This window comes from Leptidea sinapis, chromosome 10 (assembly GCF_905404315.1).
Source record: "Leptidea sinapis chromosome 10, ilLepSina1.1, whole genome shotgun sequence".
NCBI lineage: Eukaryota > Metazoa > Arthropoda > Insecta > Lepidoptera > Pieridae > Leptidea > Leptidea sinapis.
In genome coordinates, this window is record NC_066274.1 from 15,006,737 (window position 1) to 15,025,013 (window position 18,277).

The 18,277-nt window shown below is 34.4% G+C and overlaps 1 protein-coding gene across 1 annotated transcript in view; it reads left to right on the forward strand.

Moving 5' to 3' along the window:
• Positions 1–18,277, forward strand: part of LOC126966330 (lachesin-like) — a 136,237-nt gene that overhangs the window by 56,856 nt on the left and 61,104 nt on the right. The window contains exon 2 of the mRNA XM_050810320.1: positions 12,144–12,255. Coding sequence (XP_050666277.1) covers positions 12,195–12,255 — 61 coding nt within the window. The 5' untranslated portion in view covers positions 12,144–12,194. The remainder of the gene's footprint in view (positions 1–12,143; positions 12,256–18,277) is intronic.

The window sequence follows — 18,277 nt, forward strand, 5'->3', positions numbered from 1 at the left end:
TGTAGTAAAACCCTCGGTGTGACGACGACGAAAAAGAATTAGTCGTAGTCACTCTGGTGTGACAAGAATTGGGAATTCAAGAAACAACCAGCCTAGCAAAACTCTCAATGAAAAATCCGATTCACTGGATTATATGAAACGTGCAGTCATTGATAGTTTGACAGATGACGGCTATAATCTTGTAATAAAACGGAGATAGACGCATTCAACTACGTTTCAAGCAACTGTTCGATTTCAAACTTAGCCGGATTATACTTTTTCGCCATAATATTGTAATAAGATATTATGTCAAATCACTACACTTTTCTTAATAAACTAAATTTCAATTTTGACTTAGACAGTCCCGGCTCTTATTATGTAGTATTTACATCCTCTTTGGAAACAACAAGCACGTCATAATTTAGCCTTAGCGTTACCACAATATAATGTCTCGCAATTAATGTCCGTGAATTCTCTAATTTGCGTTCAGTTGACAGCAATTATATAATGTGTTGCCACTTTGCTAGACACTACATCGCCGCATTTCATTGTCTCCGCCTTATCGCTACGAGAAGTGGTGTTGCTATTGTACTAAAATTGTGGTCTTAATCGAGTCTACAGGCTAATGAAGCTTTGATTAGAACTCCTAACACATTAGGCTTACGACAATCACATTAACTTTGTGATATTATCTGGAGGCGAATTGTATTGTCGAGTCTTGGGATTATCTTTGTATTTGACAACATATTCCTGCGGAAAATCTTTATTTTGGCATAATGGCATTGAACTGGTTAGATATTTAGTAGACCTCTCATAATCAAATATAGGACTGAACTCCCCAATTATCAGAGCTGGTGAACAATATAACACGCTTTTAAAACACCCAAATCTAGATAGGTCTCTTGGCTCACTTAAAAATGAAATACTAACATACTTTTAAGTCATACTATGAAATTAGTAACTTAAATTAATTTTCACATTTACTTTCATTATTACTTAGTTATAAAACACTTACTTTAAATTATTGTAAGTCAATGCTGTGTATTTCTCTTATAGGTGTACATATAAGAAATGAAAATGTTAAGTTTATATTTGTAAATATATTAATATGTATCCAATTGAAGTGCCTAATAAATAAATCAATTTTATCCACTATACAATGTATCTCGGTATATAGTATTAAACGGACTTTTGGAGTAGTAATTATAAATTATTTCATCGACGAAAATACCCCATACAGCGGATCAATTCCAAATCTTTTCTTTATATTTTTTCTTAGCAAAATTCACCTTAATTTGTAAAACAACGGCGGTTTAAGTTATACGTCCATTAAGGGCTCAATGTAGTTTTCGCCCAATTTTAAAATACGCCCAGATGTGCTAAAATACTGTAAAAACTAAACTTTCTTAATCTTACCCCATATGGGGTATTTTCGTCGATGAAATAGTTTATAGTTACTACTCCTAAAGCTTTATTACTACACACTGGAACACATTGTATATACGTATACTTCAAACGGCTTCAATCACGTTCAATCGTAGTAGCTACCGACTACTTTCTGACCAATTGGCGGTCTTTCATCAGGGTCATTGGGACCGAAAACTCATCTCACTTATCCTAATGAAGGACCGCCGAAAGATGATAAAAGCGACAAGGGTAAGGTTTTCGTTTAAGTTTGATACTTTATTCTGAAAGTTACACAAATAAAATCGCACTATGTTTAATCTTTATTTTTGTTTAAACAATAAAATGCTGAATAATATTTGTCAATAAGAATATATAATAAACTAGCTGACCCGGCAAACGTTGTTTTGCCATATAAAGTATAATTCACGCAATAGTTTTATAAGTAATAAAATATTGCCTATATTATAGCCTGTACATCATTTTGTTCTATTGTCAATAGTTTTTGCAGCGCACGCAAAAATAGGTTTTCGATTTTACACCTTGTGTTACAAAATAGCAATTTTATTACGGATCTTGCATTTTGAAAAAAAACATAGCCTATAGCCTTCCTCGATAAATGGACTACCCAACACTGAAAGAATCATTCAAATCGGACCAGTAGTACCAGAGATTAGCGCGTTCAAACAAACAAACACTGCAGCTTTATAATATTATAGTATAGATTATTTCATTTAAATAGTAAACTTACATTTTACACATAGCAAACATTAAATTACTTGATCGTGTGTTGTTCAAACTTAAATGTAGTAGTAATCTGGACACCATTATGATTTTTGTGAACAAAAAATAGTAAATAGGTAATAATAGGGTTTGTTTTAACCACCAACAGCTGATGTTCCGCTTTTCAGCACTATCGATTTAGTATATTTTACCATTAAAATTCCAATAGCTTAGTGCCAAAGTCATTCCTACTTTCCTAGTGACTGAGTACTTTTCCAAACCTTTTCCCGGGAGAAACTTCTGTCTTCTACCGAGTCCTCTCTCGAGAAGGTCGCGGAATGGGGTAAATTGAACCTTGTCCAATTTAACCCCCAGAAGACTCAAGTTTGCTCGTTTACCTCTAAAAAAACCCAATTTGTCGTATCATCGCTCTTCGAAAACACTTCCCTTAAAGTCTCGCCTAGTATCGGGTCTCGAAATCTCGAGCGATTGCCAATTACGCGGCCATCTCGAGGGCAAAGGCAAATTGGCTTCGAAGAATCTGGGCGTCATTAATAGATCACGGCAATGCTTTTCAATTCTAGCGCTCTACAAAGCGCAGGTCCAGCCACGCATGGAGTATTGCTTTCATCTCTCTAGCAGCTCGAATTTTCGGGGACCCAGTGCTCTGCTAACGGCTGGATCACTTGGCGTTGTGTAAAGAAGTCGCTTCATTGTGTGTCTTCTACCGCATTTATCACGGGGAGTGTTCCCAAGAGCTGCTTTGCCAAGAGGGACGATACGACATGGTTACCTTCAAAAAAAGCGCGTACACTTTCCTTAAAGGCCGGTAACGCTCCTGTGATTCCTCTGGGGTTGCAAGAGAATGTGGGTGGTGGTGATCACTTAACACCAGGTGACCCGTACGCTAATTTGTCCTCCTATTCCATAAAAGAAGGAATAAGAAATTCAGTACATTTAATGAATAAATTGAAAATATTAGAATTACAAATAAAAGGTATAAAATTAATATGATTCAAATCAATTCAACACAGTACCATTTAATCATAATAACAGTTTTGTGTACTCAAAAATATAATATGAAGTCAACTAAAATATTTAATCCACTTTGCTTTCCCGTCGCCCAAAATCCATTTAATCACGACCCTTAAGTACAGAAACCCTCCGCAGAGTTTTTAAACAGTTTCGCAAATAATGTCGAGGACGCTTCGGTTAAAATTATCCGTTCCCTTCCGCTATCAAAACTATATCAGGAAGGGCGATGATCATAAACTCCACCCTTGCACTAAGATAAAATGTATAAAGGGAATTGATTCAGTCATGTGCCCCAGGCACGTACTCTTAGAACCCATTCGAACCCCCCTAACGATATCCTTAAGCTGAGATACTTCTCATTACAAAATGGCATATCCATCCCTTAAACTCTGCTCTATTTACCCATGTATTTATCTATATACATTTTATACCACGCAGTTTTACCCGCATATATTTAATTGTTCTCACAAAATAGCTTTTATAGCTTATGAAGATGTCGTAGGTATATTGTCAAAGCCGTGATATTACAATTTCACTAGTGATATTGTATTTTGCCGGTAGATTCACAATCGACTTCATTTCTTATAATTTAATGGCCTGCTTTTAGTGACAATGTAATGTCACGGGCACACTATATTGATATTGTATGGCAATATTTTGACAAATTTACTGGTCGTCCACAAATTTTCTTATATTTTTTTTGACGAGGACGAGACGAGCAGGACGTTTAGCTGTTGGTAATTGATACGCCCTGTCCATTCCAATGCAGTGCCATTTAGGATTCTTAAAAAATCCAAAAATTCTGAGCGGCAGTGTCATAGGCTGTTAAGTCTCATTTGGCCAGTAATTTCAGACATTTCACACTGAAACACAATAATGTTTACGCATTACTGCTTCACGGCAGAAATAGTCGCTGTTGTAGTACCCATAATAAATACATTCATTCAGATTACGTAAAAATAACAAATTTCCTATCTCCTAATAAAATAATTTCACAATATGTCAATTTATTTTTAAGTTATTCATTTACAAACAAAAATAACATACATTAAAAACCTTACTTTTATAAAATGTCAGTTAAGAATACGTATTAAGAAAATCACTAACATAAGGCGTTCATTCGTTCATACTTAAGTGCTAATGTAGAGAACGATTCAATGTTACATTAAAAATCGAAGCCAAAGCGTTCAGTCTAGAAAATTAAGATCCACAGTGTGTATTTTATAAAATAAATTCATTCGTGTACGACGAATGAGGGTCGTAAGTTCTTTATGAGACTAATTTGCAGCAGAGCTTGTAACTATAAATTGCTGTTGTCGCTTCATAATATATGTTCTTACATTTTTTATTCTTAGATAAATTAATAGTAGCAGTTATTTGGCATGCATTGTTATTTAAAGTTTTATTAACTGAAATAACAGTTAAAATAACGTCTCTAGAAGTAACTCGTATTTAAAATACAGTGCGTCTACTCTTATTCAACAAAAGACAAAGATTCGATCGAAGTTTCGTGTGTTTCCTAATATAGTTCCATTCGTTTCGAAGTAATGTCACGAACGTCATTGACATTTCGAATTTTTAAACCTACTTTAATTCATTAACGTTGTGAACGATAATATGAATATAACACCTGTTTAGTAAAATAACATTCCTCTTAATCGTTCACCTTTCGTTCAAGAATATTGTCTATGATTCCGAACTTCGTCGATGTGTCCGAAAACAAAATAGAGTAGGGTCACTGCCGAAACTTCTTTTAAATTTCGTTCATTTAGGAAGTATCGTTTCGGAGAAAGACGGAGAGTCTAGACCCCCTGGCCGGTTTAATGTTAGTGACAGTTGAAACAATATGAATAAGTTAAGTTTTTATAAGCACTATTAATGTTATTTTTTTTTACTATCGCTTAAATTTTTTTTTAATAATTCCTAAATGTTTCTTTGTGATAGTTAAAAAAATATATACATAATAATAAGGAATTGTTAATAATAATAATAACAATAAATAATATTATATTTGAATGTTATTTAAATAATACATAGCATGATTTATAACGTATCAAATTTAAATGACTTTATTTATTAAAAAATATTGATATTTTATTATAAACTATGATTAACTTTATTACTGTCTAATCTTAATACTAAAATATCATTAAAATAATACCAAAGTATATTTATCACATAGAATATAGCGAATTAGCATGACATAAAAAATTTAACGAAAAATAACATTTTATATTAACACGTTTTAAGCGGATGAGAATGTCATTAAAATGATTAACTCGGAATAAATGATTACATCGGAAACATTTATCACACCATAAAGGACGTGACATAAATGGAACAGAGTTGATCCATCTCGCTGAATCTCGATCTCACAAACTGAAAAATAACGCTAAACTTGGGGCTTTTTGACAGACTAGTAGGTGCACGTGACTTGGTCTGAGTAGATTTCGCTTATGCAGTAATTTGGCTGATGGATCAGATTGTGTCCACAATTTCATTTTCCACATCGCATCGGCTGTTATAGTTAATGTTTAAATCAAATTTAACGTTAACAGTAACATTGACTTTAACATACACTGCGGAATGTGTTGCACTTTTTTTATGAAAATAATGGACGAGAAAATAATGATTTTTATTAGTAAAGTTATTTGGTGCAACTCAGTCTTAAACTTTTAATTTCTAATATTTAAGTTAGTACCTGGACGACCGAGCCTTGCTCGGATTTTTAAGAAGTTACCAAACTTGAAGAAACAAGAACTAATAGGACATCTGGATTCGAACGGGGTTCTTCTGCTTTCCGGATCCCCCAATGTCCCATCTGAGCTATTATACCTTTGTATTCTAACGTTATTCTAGCAGTTTCTCATTAAAAAACGGTTAATACTTATTTTTTTTTTAAATTGAAACCTAGCTAGATCGATTTCTCGCCCCAGAAACTATCCCCCTTATTCATAATGGTCCGCTAACTTTAAACAGCCGCTTAGGAGTGTTTTTTCACATTCTGACTTAGGTCAATAGAAGAAGACAGAGTGTGAATTAGCTATGATTTAAGTCAGCAGACTATTATGAATAAGGGGGTACCTGTATACTAAATTCCATTAAAATCGTTGGAGCTGTTTCCGAGATTCAGATTATATGTATACATACAAGAATTGCTCATCGGGGGCAGAAGAATGCGAAGTTTATTGTATGAAAATAATTATTAGAAGTGGTATTTTTGCAATAGCACGACGCTACGATTATTTCGAAATAATATTATGTTTATTATGCCTTATCTTATATATATATAAGAGATTTCCACGTATATAGTCACTCATCACGATATCTCTGGAACCATTAGAGCTAAAGACTTGAAATTTGATAGGAATATTCTTTTCACCGAGTAGAGGTCAGCTTAGAACGGATTTTCCAAAATTATATCCGCAAGAGTTTTATTTTACTATGAACAGAACAACGTCTGTCGGGTCAGCTAGTGTTTAATATCAAATCGTATGTCTGGAATTATATTCATTTCTTTATTTATATTTGATTGGAAACTATATTGGCTTGAGTAATATAAATTATTGTTTAGATAAGATGTTTGAATGCCAATAAATAACTATGAAATATTTGTTGAAAATATTGCATATCATATATATATTTTAAACACACAAACTTCCGAACATAAAATCGCAAAGACTAGTTAAAGCACATAAAACGTCTTGTAGCACGGAGTTCATCGTTGAAGATCAGGGAACAAGCATCTGTGTCGGTAATTAAGAGCATCTGCCTTCCTTCAATTTGCAAAAGCGTCGGACTAGAGATGCCCCGTGCCTCCAAACCATTTGGGAGGGTAGAGCAAATTGCTAAACTTTGTATTAAAGAGTTGTTATTCAGACCGCTTCCTCGAGATATTATATTTTATTTCAATACAAAACCGATGGATACTTGTTTTCAAGTCTCTGTAACAGCTCGCCTGTGGCAATTAATTTCAATAATTGTCTATTGTAATTTGTTTCTGAAAACACTTTTCGGCAAATTTAAATGAATAAATTAAAGAGAATTTGAATGAATAATTAACTTCGATGTTGAGTTTTCTCAAAGGTTATACTTTGGTATTAATAAAGGCGAATAATACAATCCGAGAATTAGTTTTTCAAATTCTAATTCGAATTCAAATATTTTTATTTAAAATTGAATATAAATCAGTAATCACTTATTGAAAGTCACAAACTACCACCCCAAAGGTATGCCTCAGACCTGAGAAGAACGGGCGCAACAAACTCAGCGGGCTTCTTTTTTGGCATATAAAAAAAGGTTAAAATGTAAAATCGTATAATAAAATTTATTATTTAATAGCCTGTGGGCGGTCGCTGAATTCCCAATCAGTGGTATCATTAAGTAATTTATGTTATTGTAACATTTACCGCACAAACATTTTTGAAAAATTATATTGTATTTCGTAATACATTTGTTTAGAACAATATCTGGGAGCTTGTTGTAAAAGAATAATATTAATCAAAAGACTTACTAACTCGACTAAGCCGAGTAGTAGGCATTATAAGTTTATTTTTGTTCCTGGTTATGACAGTTTCTAGCAAATTCACATAAGTGCCTATGAACATACATAACATCTACTATATAAAATTCTCATGTCGCGGTGTTTGTAGTTAAACACGAAACACTTTGACCGATTCTCATGAAATTTTGAGTGCATATTGGGTAGGTCTGAGAATCGGACAACATCTATTTTTCATCCCCCTAAATGTTAAGGGTCCACGCCATTTTTTTTTTTAAATTTGTTTGATTATGAGTCAGCATTAAAAAATACATACAACTTCAAATTTTATACCCCTCTACGATCAACAGTTACTTTTGTATCGCGATTTTAATATCGGCAGTACAACGTTTACTGGGTCAGCTAGTATACCGTACTATAAAATATTATATTTAATGTTATGAGTACGTATTTATGACAGCTTAAAGCCATAATATGTTAACTATCTCTGGCCATGTCAACCTGAATATATTGCAGAAGGAAGCTCGTTCCAAAGTTCAGATGTAAACGGAAGACAGCTATTTGTAATCACACAGACTGACTTGATATGTTCAGATGATAAGTAGGTAAAAGTGAATTTATGAAGTATAGCAGCATTAGACTTGACGGGAGGAATTCATACGATAATTATGGAGAAAAATGGTATTGTCCCTACTTCCACGGAGCCAAATTTTTAGAGCTGACACTGGGGTGCCTGGTCCAAACATCGAGACTCACTCACACTTTTACCAGTAGGAGGCTACTTGGAAGCCGGCTAGATTATGGGTACCAGAACGGCGCCTATTTCTGCCGTGAAGCAGTAATATGTAAACATTATTGTGTTTCAGTCTGAAGGGCGCCGTAGCTAGTAAAATTACTGGGCAAATGAGACTTAACATCTTATGTCTCAAGGTGTCGAGCGCAATTCTAGTGCCTTTAAAGTCCCCATTAATACACATCCTCGTGCCTTTTCTATTCTAAACACACCACATTCACGTACCAAATTTTGTAAATACTCTTATATGCTCAGATCTGCCTTATCTTTGAATAATATTTGTTTGATTAATAAAAATTTTGACCTTTTTTGCATCACTGCCACCACCATTCGTAAAACACTGGCAAACGAATTCTTTAACATTTATAAACAATTCCTTAACATAGTTAAAAACTCATTTGCCACTATTTGAATTAGCTTTTTTTTACCGCTCATTATATAGCTTTTGTATTAATTTATTCTTTGCAATTTTTTTCCTCTGTATTCCTTATTACTTTTCTTTCTCCCGTTGAGTGTTTTTTTTCTTTTTCATCTGTAAATTCTATCTGTGGAAACTTGTCATTAGCTTATATACAAATAATATAAATATATATTATTATTCTTATATAAAATTTGAAAACCAAAATTTTATGAACCTTGCGGGACTCGAACCCACGACCTCCGTTACGTGCCGGAGAGAGTTCTGAGAGTTGAACAAAGTAAATAAGATTTTATAACGATACGTTACTCGCACGGTTAGCTTAGTTGGTTAGAGCACGTCGTGGGTTCGAGTCCCGCATCGTTCATAAAAAAAAAATCTTATTTTATTTTTGTACTTATCTTCTAAAAGTGAGGGTTATCACTTTAAAAACACGTATTGATTAGCTTGTATTCTTCTTCGATATTTAGGTAAAATAATATAACCAACCACATACAAATGAAAATAATTAACTACTTTGCTTAGTCTTTCCAGGATACCACCAGGATCGATACCAAATTTTTGCGGCTGGAAATGCACCTGTCATTTCTTCGATGTTGTTAGACATTAGTTATACAGCTGCGGTGATAAATTATTATCAGTAAAATTATCATTATATGTATACAGAAAGAAAAAAAATATTATGTTTATTATACAACTTACTTACAAAGCTGTGGAATGAGCTTCCTTGTGCGGTGTTTCCGGGACGACACGACATGGGTACCTTCAAGAAAAGCGCGTACACCTTCCTTAAAGGCCGGCAACGCTCCTGTGATTCCTCTGGTGTTGCAAGAGATTGTGGGCGGCAGTGATCACTTAACAACAGGTGACTCGTTTGTCCTCCTGTTCCATAAAAAAAAATACATACATACTTAAGTTTATTTAATTTTCGTTCATTGCTTGTTGTTTAGTAGACACAACACGAGCTACAAAAGGCTTATGGTAGCTGGAGTATGAAACAAATGGTCTAGTTGACCAACTAGCGTCAGTGTGTCGAATCATCCACATTCGTCAAATTCAACTTCAAAAATTTTTGTTCAAAATATAATATATATCACTTATCGAAAGTCAAAAACTACCACCCATTCGAAAAAGTATGCCTTTTAGACTTTTTTTAAATAAAAATATGGTTACAATGTTCAATCGCACAATAAAATTTATTATTTAATTGCTTCAGGGCGTTTTTTTAACAGTTCTATTGAATTTGGTAATACATTCATTTGAACACTTTATGTGAACTTTTAGTAAGAGCATATATAACGCCCCACTAAAGACTTACTAACTCGAATTAGCTGAGAAGTATGCATTATAAGTTTATGTTTGTTCCTGTACATACAAACCATTATCAATAATATATTGAGAGGCAACAGTCAAGATTTTTATTTCTTTAAATTTTGCTCTCAGTTATCCTTTTTTTATGAATATAACGAACGAGACGAGCAGAGCATTCAGCTGATGGTAGTTGATACAATGCAATGCCACTCAGGATTCTTGAAAAACCCAAAAATTCTAAGCGGCACTACAATTGCACTCGTAACCTTGAGACATAAGATGTGAAGTCTCATTTGCCTAGTAATTTCACTAGCTACGGCGCCGTTCAGGAAACACAATAATGCTCACACATACTGTGTCACGACAGAAACAGGCGCCATTGTGGTACCCATAATTTTGCCGGTATCTTTAATCTTCGGTTAATTTCATCTTAATAATTCACTCTGATGATTGTTACCTAACGCACCAGAAGAAGTATAGCTTAAAAAAACCAAGGAAATGCTATACACTTCCCTAGATAGAAAAATTGTTCGTAATACAAGCTGAATAAATTTTAGCAATGAATTATACAAGCCTTCAACAATGGACAGTATAAATGATGTGCTGAAATGTTATGTATGCGAAATTCGCAATAACGTTGAGCAACACTGCAATCACAAATGCGAGACTGCGAGTGTAAACGAATGGTTAGTGAAACATTTGTGTCCGAGTTACTTGCATAGCTCAGCGACTGAATGAGTGAATGTAAATAAGCTCCGGTCTTAGGAATGCTCTCGGATATTTTCATGCGTTCATAACAGCAACGGTGACTCGTCTATTTACTGTGTGCTTGTGGCTCTAAAACATTTAAAAAAATAAATACAATTTGATGTTTGTTTTAATATGTAAAAATGAGTTTGCTTTGGTTTTCGTTGTTTTACGTCAGTATTGTTAGAGCAAGGAGACCTTCGATCATTCATACGTCTAGATAGAGCTTATTTGTTTTAGTGTGCGTGTGTTACTTCAAATAATGGTTAACAGTTCGCCGCAATTTTTTTGAACGTGTTCACAGCTGTCGCAACTATCTAGATGTATAAATTATGTGAGAAGGAGACTTATAACACTTTTATAGTTAAATAATAGTGGGCAATGAGAATTTTTGCCATCTAAACCAGTTAGTGATTAGACGAATTAATAGTTTTCCAATTTTCATTAAACTCTTAATCAAATATTATAGTATTTCGATAACATTGATGTGCATGACAGTTTGGAATGATTTAATATCAAAGCGTGCCCAAATGTAAAGTTATTTAAGCTTCATTCAAAATTAAGAGCAGGAAAAACAAGGACCAGGATTATGCCAAATAGGCTCAACTGGAAAGGAATATAGAAGGCCTTAACTAAACAGACCTTTGTCGATATCTGATAACTTTGCAAAGTAGTAGAAATAAAGGCTTTTTAAAAAAATTTTTTTTTTGACACCTAATGACAAAATGTGTCTGAGTAAGGGCTTATTTATTGATGATTAAATAACTTTTTCTCAAACATGCATGGAAATGTTGTCATTATTTTCGAAAGAAGAACATGCGAAGTATCGAATTTTCGGACAAAGAAAGTCAAATCCATTGCAGGAGCGTTTTTAAATTTGGAACATTACAAAGCTCTTGCAATGTTGTATGAAACGGCGTGCTGGGGTTATTAAATACTCTTTGATTTGCCTGTCGGCACAAATGATTTGTTATTCGTCTTGATTTGATATTTACATACCTACTTTATAAATATAAATTTCATTAAATTAAATGTATAATATAAATAGTGTGTTTTATTTCCCAGCATTCTTTTAAGATATGCCTCAGCGGAAAATGGCTATTGCCTGTCTCGTATTAAGTGATCTCTAACTCATACTCTACCTGCAATTGCCTATTTCCCGGCCTTTGTAATAATGTACTATTAATACTATGTTCTTATCAATAATACAATTTTTTTAACTATTGTTGCAGATGGTTTGGATGTGAACGGTGCGCGTGCGTCTCGATGCGCCGGGCGGGAGTATGCTGGTGCACTTGTTGGTACTTAGCACCGCTCTAGCGGCGGCCAGCAGCGGGAAACACGGTAATATTTCATCATGAAATTCACAGCCACATTATTACTGAATAGTTGCAATATACAAGTTTAGTTGGACAATATTATAATTGCTAAGATCGCTGTTAAAAGAAGATGTAGCACTAGAAAGGCGGCACAATTTCGCTACAAGTTCATTATTATGATAAAAAAAATGCTACAATGAACTGATCATAATAACATGCTCATTTTACAAAATTTAAATGCAGTTTAAACATTTAAAAGTATTAATTTTATAACAAAAATCATAAATTTCGATTCTCCTGGATGATCGGTAGCGATGATTGCAGTTAAGGGCAGAGGTTCTATACACATAGGAAAGTCCTGTTTAAACCATCACCATCAGCCGATGAGCTACATACCCAGTATAGCTATACCCAGTACTCTGTAAAAAGCTGGATCACCTGGCGTTGCGAGACATCGCTTCATTATGTGTCTTCTACCGCATTTATCACGGAGAGTGTTCCGAAGCGCTGTATCACGTAATTCCTGTCGCCGAATTCCAAGCCAAAAATTTGGATATCATCTCTACATCTGGATGTGTGGTAGTCCTCCACAGTGCGGTGTTCAGGGAGATTTACTTCCACGTACACCAAAGCTGTGGAATGAGGTTCCTTGTGCGGTGTTTCTGGAACGATACGACATGGGTACCTACAAAAAAGCGCGTACACCTTCCTTAAAGGCCGGTTACGATATGCAAGAGAATGTGGGCGGCGGTGATCACTTAACACCAGATGACCCGTACGCTCGTTTGTCCTCTTTTTTCATAAAAAAAAAAATACATCCACATCATACATGGTAGCATTGTAAAAAGTCACAATCACCGACTTCTTTTTCTTTCACGGTAATCGGAATCGATCACGATGGTTTCGTATAGAAAATATTTTTTTCTTGTATTATTTAATTGTTCTCAAAACAACCTTTGGAACCCCTTTCTAATGACATTATGCGCCTAGTAAAAGTTTAAATAAAGAGGTACTACAAAAGCCTATACACAAATTATAATTTAAAATTATAAAAATACTAGCTGCCCCGACAGACGTTGTTCTGTAGATAGTATAAAAAAATACTGTTTTATAGGAATTTGCCAGTAATATTTCAAAACATCAAGAATTATTCCGTAAAAAATGCTCCCTGTTATAATGAAATTGTTTCACAGCGGAACTGTCAAACCGTGCTTCACTAAATTCTCTCATAGAAAATATGTCTACACAAAACAATTATTGAAAATAAAAATAATTATGGCTCCCATATCGACATAAAATCCATCTTATCTCTGAAGTTGGACCAAACTGCACTCCATGAAGTAATCCCCATTAAAATCCGTTCAGTAGTTTAGGAGTCCATCGCGGACAAACAACGTGTCACGTAATTTATATATATTTAGATAATAAGTAAGTCAAATTATTGTATACGCTCTTTTTTACAATGTCAAACAAGAGTCAAGATGATCAATAATTAACTTACATCTGTATATTAATCTTAACATGTTATTATTTCTATTAATATTTTCATTCATCATTTAGAAACCACAGCTTTGAAAATGTTTAATTGACTTGATGTGGGTATTAAAAATACATTAACACGAACGTGCTTCGAGCGACATCAAACAAATATAATTAATGTGTTGTTGCTTGCATTACAAATGCTATTATTATATATATAAGTGTTGATAATTCATATACTTAATTAAATTGTGGCTTGGAAGTCGGTTAGTATTTCCTAAGGGGCCTTGAGAGTCGTCTAAACTTTGTATGTTGAGTACTATAAGCGGTTCTGTTTATATATTACTCTTACAGTGCTGTGGAGGCTTCTAAGAAGCAATTAATTAATTCCGAAACGTAGAATAAGATTATTAATTTATAATTTAAAATTTGGTTTACGATTTAAGAATTTGATTTTAAAAAGTTTGTCAATACGTCTTATTGCACGGTTTCTAAAAAATATTTCAATCACTTTTGATCTACAAAATTATATTAATTTATTTAAAAAATGACAGAATAAAAAAACTTGAATAAAAAAGTTTGTGTGTTCTTATGTATGCACGCAAAAGTTATACTTCTTTGCCCTAGCAAAGCAAAAATCCTTAAAATTATTTATTCCTCGTGCTATTCTACGTTTGTAGAAAGAACAATATTGTATAAATCTTGCAATTATGGCTTTGACAATTAATTATTAAAGCCAAAAACGACTGTACGCGCTTCAACCCTTTACCTATCCTAATAATGGACGAAAAAAACAAAAAAAATATCAAATTTCACAAACGTCAGAAAATTTTAGGAACCAATTTTACCCTGTTACTTTTGTGTTACAGTATGCGCGCGCATCTTAAAATTGCGAATTAGGTAGGCATTCAATTTGTTTTGTATTTGTGTGTTTGAAAGAACTTTAAATAATTATAGATATAAAAATTATTGTTTTCTATAACAACTCTGTACCATAATCGTGAATATTATCGCGCGGCGCGTTTGCAAATAACGCCATTAGTACCGGTAACTTAAAAGATATTCACGTAAAATTTGCATAATCCTTGGAAATGTGCGTTCTTTTCTTTTCACTCCCGCTCAATCCCCAAAGGATACCTTACTCATTGCGTTCAAATTCTAACATTCTTTATTCGTAAATTAATTTTATAGGCAACGTGAGCCTGTGTTAAGCATTTGAATAATGTTAACAAGTTCATTGACTTGTTATAAGAATAAAATATATCGGAGGGTTTGTACTGTTCTCAATATGTTAATAATGTTGAAACATTTCAGACATATATTATATGTATATATAAAGACATATGTTTATGTGTATTTACGTATATCTAAGTAAGTATATTGTATCAAATATATCGTTTTCTGGTACCCTTAGGCATGGGACCTATACAGGCATGCATAGATTCGCGGATGGTCATCGCAGCCAGATGATGGATAGGTCCTGTCTTTGATGGATACATCCTCCCTGACGTAAACGCACACGCCAGCCCGTGGTATAAAGGAATGTTCCAAATTATACCCCGGGTATGAAAGGTAAGATGAATCAGCCAGGGAGGATATCTGTGTCTCGTTTAAAAAGAACAGGGCCGGCTTCGCCGTCTCCAGGTGAAAGTGGACGGCATTTAAATTTGAGCGAAGCCCCCTGATGTTGTAAAAGTCTACAGCGAGAGTGGAGGAGGGTGCTCTGAGCCTCCTGCTCTGTTTGCCCCGAGTCAGCGCAGTTTTGCCCCCTCCAGAATACGCAGGGCAGCCTGGGCAACCACTATTAGGTACAGGCCCTAATTGTGGATGCCCAGGGACGGATTCTCCAGGGCTGCATAGCCTGGTACCGTCCTGGAGTAATCGTTTTTTAGTCCGTGCTGCCATTTGTATTTGTGAGGGGGGGTGTAGGCCTCCGGATACTCCACTCACCGGACGAAGCACAGTGGCATAGCCGCTATTTCACGCCGGTTTCGAGTGGGGGAGTGGCATTTCTCCAGGCGTGCCGGCCCAATTCGGTTGTGTCTGAGAGGACCCAACATGGCACTACCACTCCTTAAAATGTTGTAAGATCGAAAATATTCAATATTGTTTCCAACGGAGCGTTCTGCGACATGGGAACTCGTTCAAGAGACAAATGTTAATGGGGTTGGTAATTTAAACGCACTTAATTAAATTTAAATTTTTTTACAGTTTCCACTAATAATTATACTAATAACTGACTCAATACAATTTGGGCAACGTAACCTCTTAGAATTCACCATAAGTAATGCCTGCTCGAAAAAATTAAAAAAATTAAAATTTCTTTATTTGTTCATAAAATATTTACAAAATTACTTTTTTTTTCAATATTATTATGTAGTACCTGTTTACAACGATAATATTTCGTAGAAATTACAATATAGTAGTACTGTACCAAGTTGTAATGCAGGTGAATAGCATTGAGATTAAGGAACAGATTATTAGCCCTGAAAAGGGCTTTTTGGCGTTCGCAAAGCGATTCTACTTTTTATAGCAATTTACAATTAAGCCTTATATATGTAGGTCTCAGAAAACTTATTTCTACAACCCTATCTACGTGTTGAGAGATAAAACTTTATTATGCTTAGAACTAATACATAAGGTTTTTGGGGGAAAATCCAGGAAACTGGGAAAACCTGGCTATGCCTGCTTGACGACCTGCACGACCGTCTACCGTGATGATACCACCAACTGTCAATTGGCACTACTGTAGTGCCAACTAACTTACACTAAACAACTAGAGACCTTATTATTATATTATGCTATTATAGTTATTTCTTTTTTTTAATGATAATTATATAACATAACATTACTAACACAGTAAGTAGTTAAATAAATGTAATTATTAATTGGCATATCTTATGACAGTTAATCAATATAATATTGACACAAATTATATAAAAAAGTATTGTGATTAAAACCAAAAGTTTAACAGATATATTGTTTCAAATAAAAGAACATTATCAGAGAAAATAATCTACATTTATCCAAGAGATCCTCAGCAAAAACGCGAACGTTGCCTTTGTGAACCCAGACCTGTGGAATCCCAGGAGGTTTATGTCTTTTCGGATCAGGCGGCTTACTGAAGATCGCGGTTGGAAACTCTTTTTCCTTCATAAATATTTACTTTATAAAATAACGTACTCCGAGCTCAACTAAGTCATACGTATAACCTGCCACGACGTGATAACTAACGGGTGACAAGAAATACTTATTTATTTCCACTTTTCTATTACGCGAAAGTTTTATTTGAGTTTGTTTTGGCTGGAACGGGTTGATTTACTTGTTGTGAGAAAATAAAACTTGTATTAGGTATGTGGAAATATTGGGTGTACAGTTTAATTGTGTAAATGATGTCGGCTCTTTGCGTGAAATTATTTCACTGAATGACCCAGCCCTTTCACAAGTAGTACTGTGGAACAAAGTAGAAAAAAACCGTATACTCTGTGTGAGGTGCCCTTCTTTAATGAGAAATACTGACGAGATGAGCAATGATCATATTACCACTCTGGCAAAAGAATCCTATAGTACTTTAGGCTTCGTTTTGAGGAATTCTGGGGATTTCACATCTGAACCAGTCGTAAAGCTTTTATTTGGTGCTTTAGTGCGCAGCAAGCAAGAAACAGCTATAAGTGTGTGGAATCCGCATGAAAGTACTTATGTAGGTACTCCTTCTCGAAAAGGTACAAAAAGCTTTTCTTAGGTACCTTTACAAACGTATGCGTGGATACTACCCCTATATGTATCCCACACAATTTCTTCTGGGTACATTAGGCTACAACTTCCTCGAGGTTTGGCGAAAGCGACAGAAGCTCACAGTCATGTGCAAAGTTCTCAGAGGTGATATAGATGATCAACTACAGTAAACTTTGTATTTATTAACTATTATTTGTGTAATATGCTTAGCTTTTGAAGTATATCCTTTCCAATAAAAAAAGAATTATCGAAATCGGTTGGCTTGATATTGAATTATTCGTAAATTTCTCGCTCACATATTTATAGTATATTAAAGACTTTTATGATTTTCTCATGGTTGCCATTCTCAGGTCCGGTAGACCAAATTGCACATACGGAAAGCAGCTTTCAAATAAAAAAAGAATTATCAAAATCGGTTCACCCAGTCCAAAGTTTTGAGGTAACAAACATAAAAGAAAACATACCGACGAATTGAGAACCTTCTCCTTTTTTTAAGTTGGTTAATTGGCAAAGACGGATCAAAAATGGGGTCTAAAACCGACGGAAGTAAATATACACATACTACTTACTAAGCGCATGAGATCTTTGAATGCGAGTGTTTAACTATCAAAAAAACTGCCACATATACTAAGAATTACTACAATATCAGGATTTTCTCCGACAGTATGTATAATACTAATAATATTAGAAAACATTGCATCACAAGAGTATACTAGAAAACTGAAGCAAAATTAACAGAATTCAACTAGTGATCCGTAAATAATAGAGTTTAGTGGTGTGTGAAATATTGGCGTGAATGGACGTATGAGGGGCATTCAATGCTGCTGAATAAC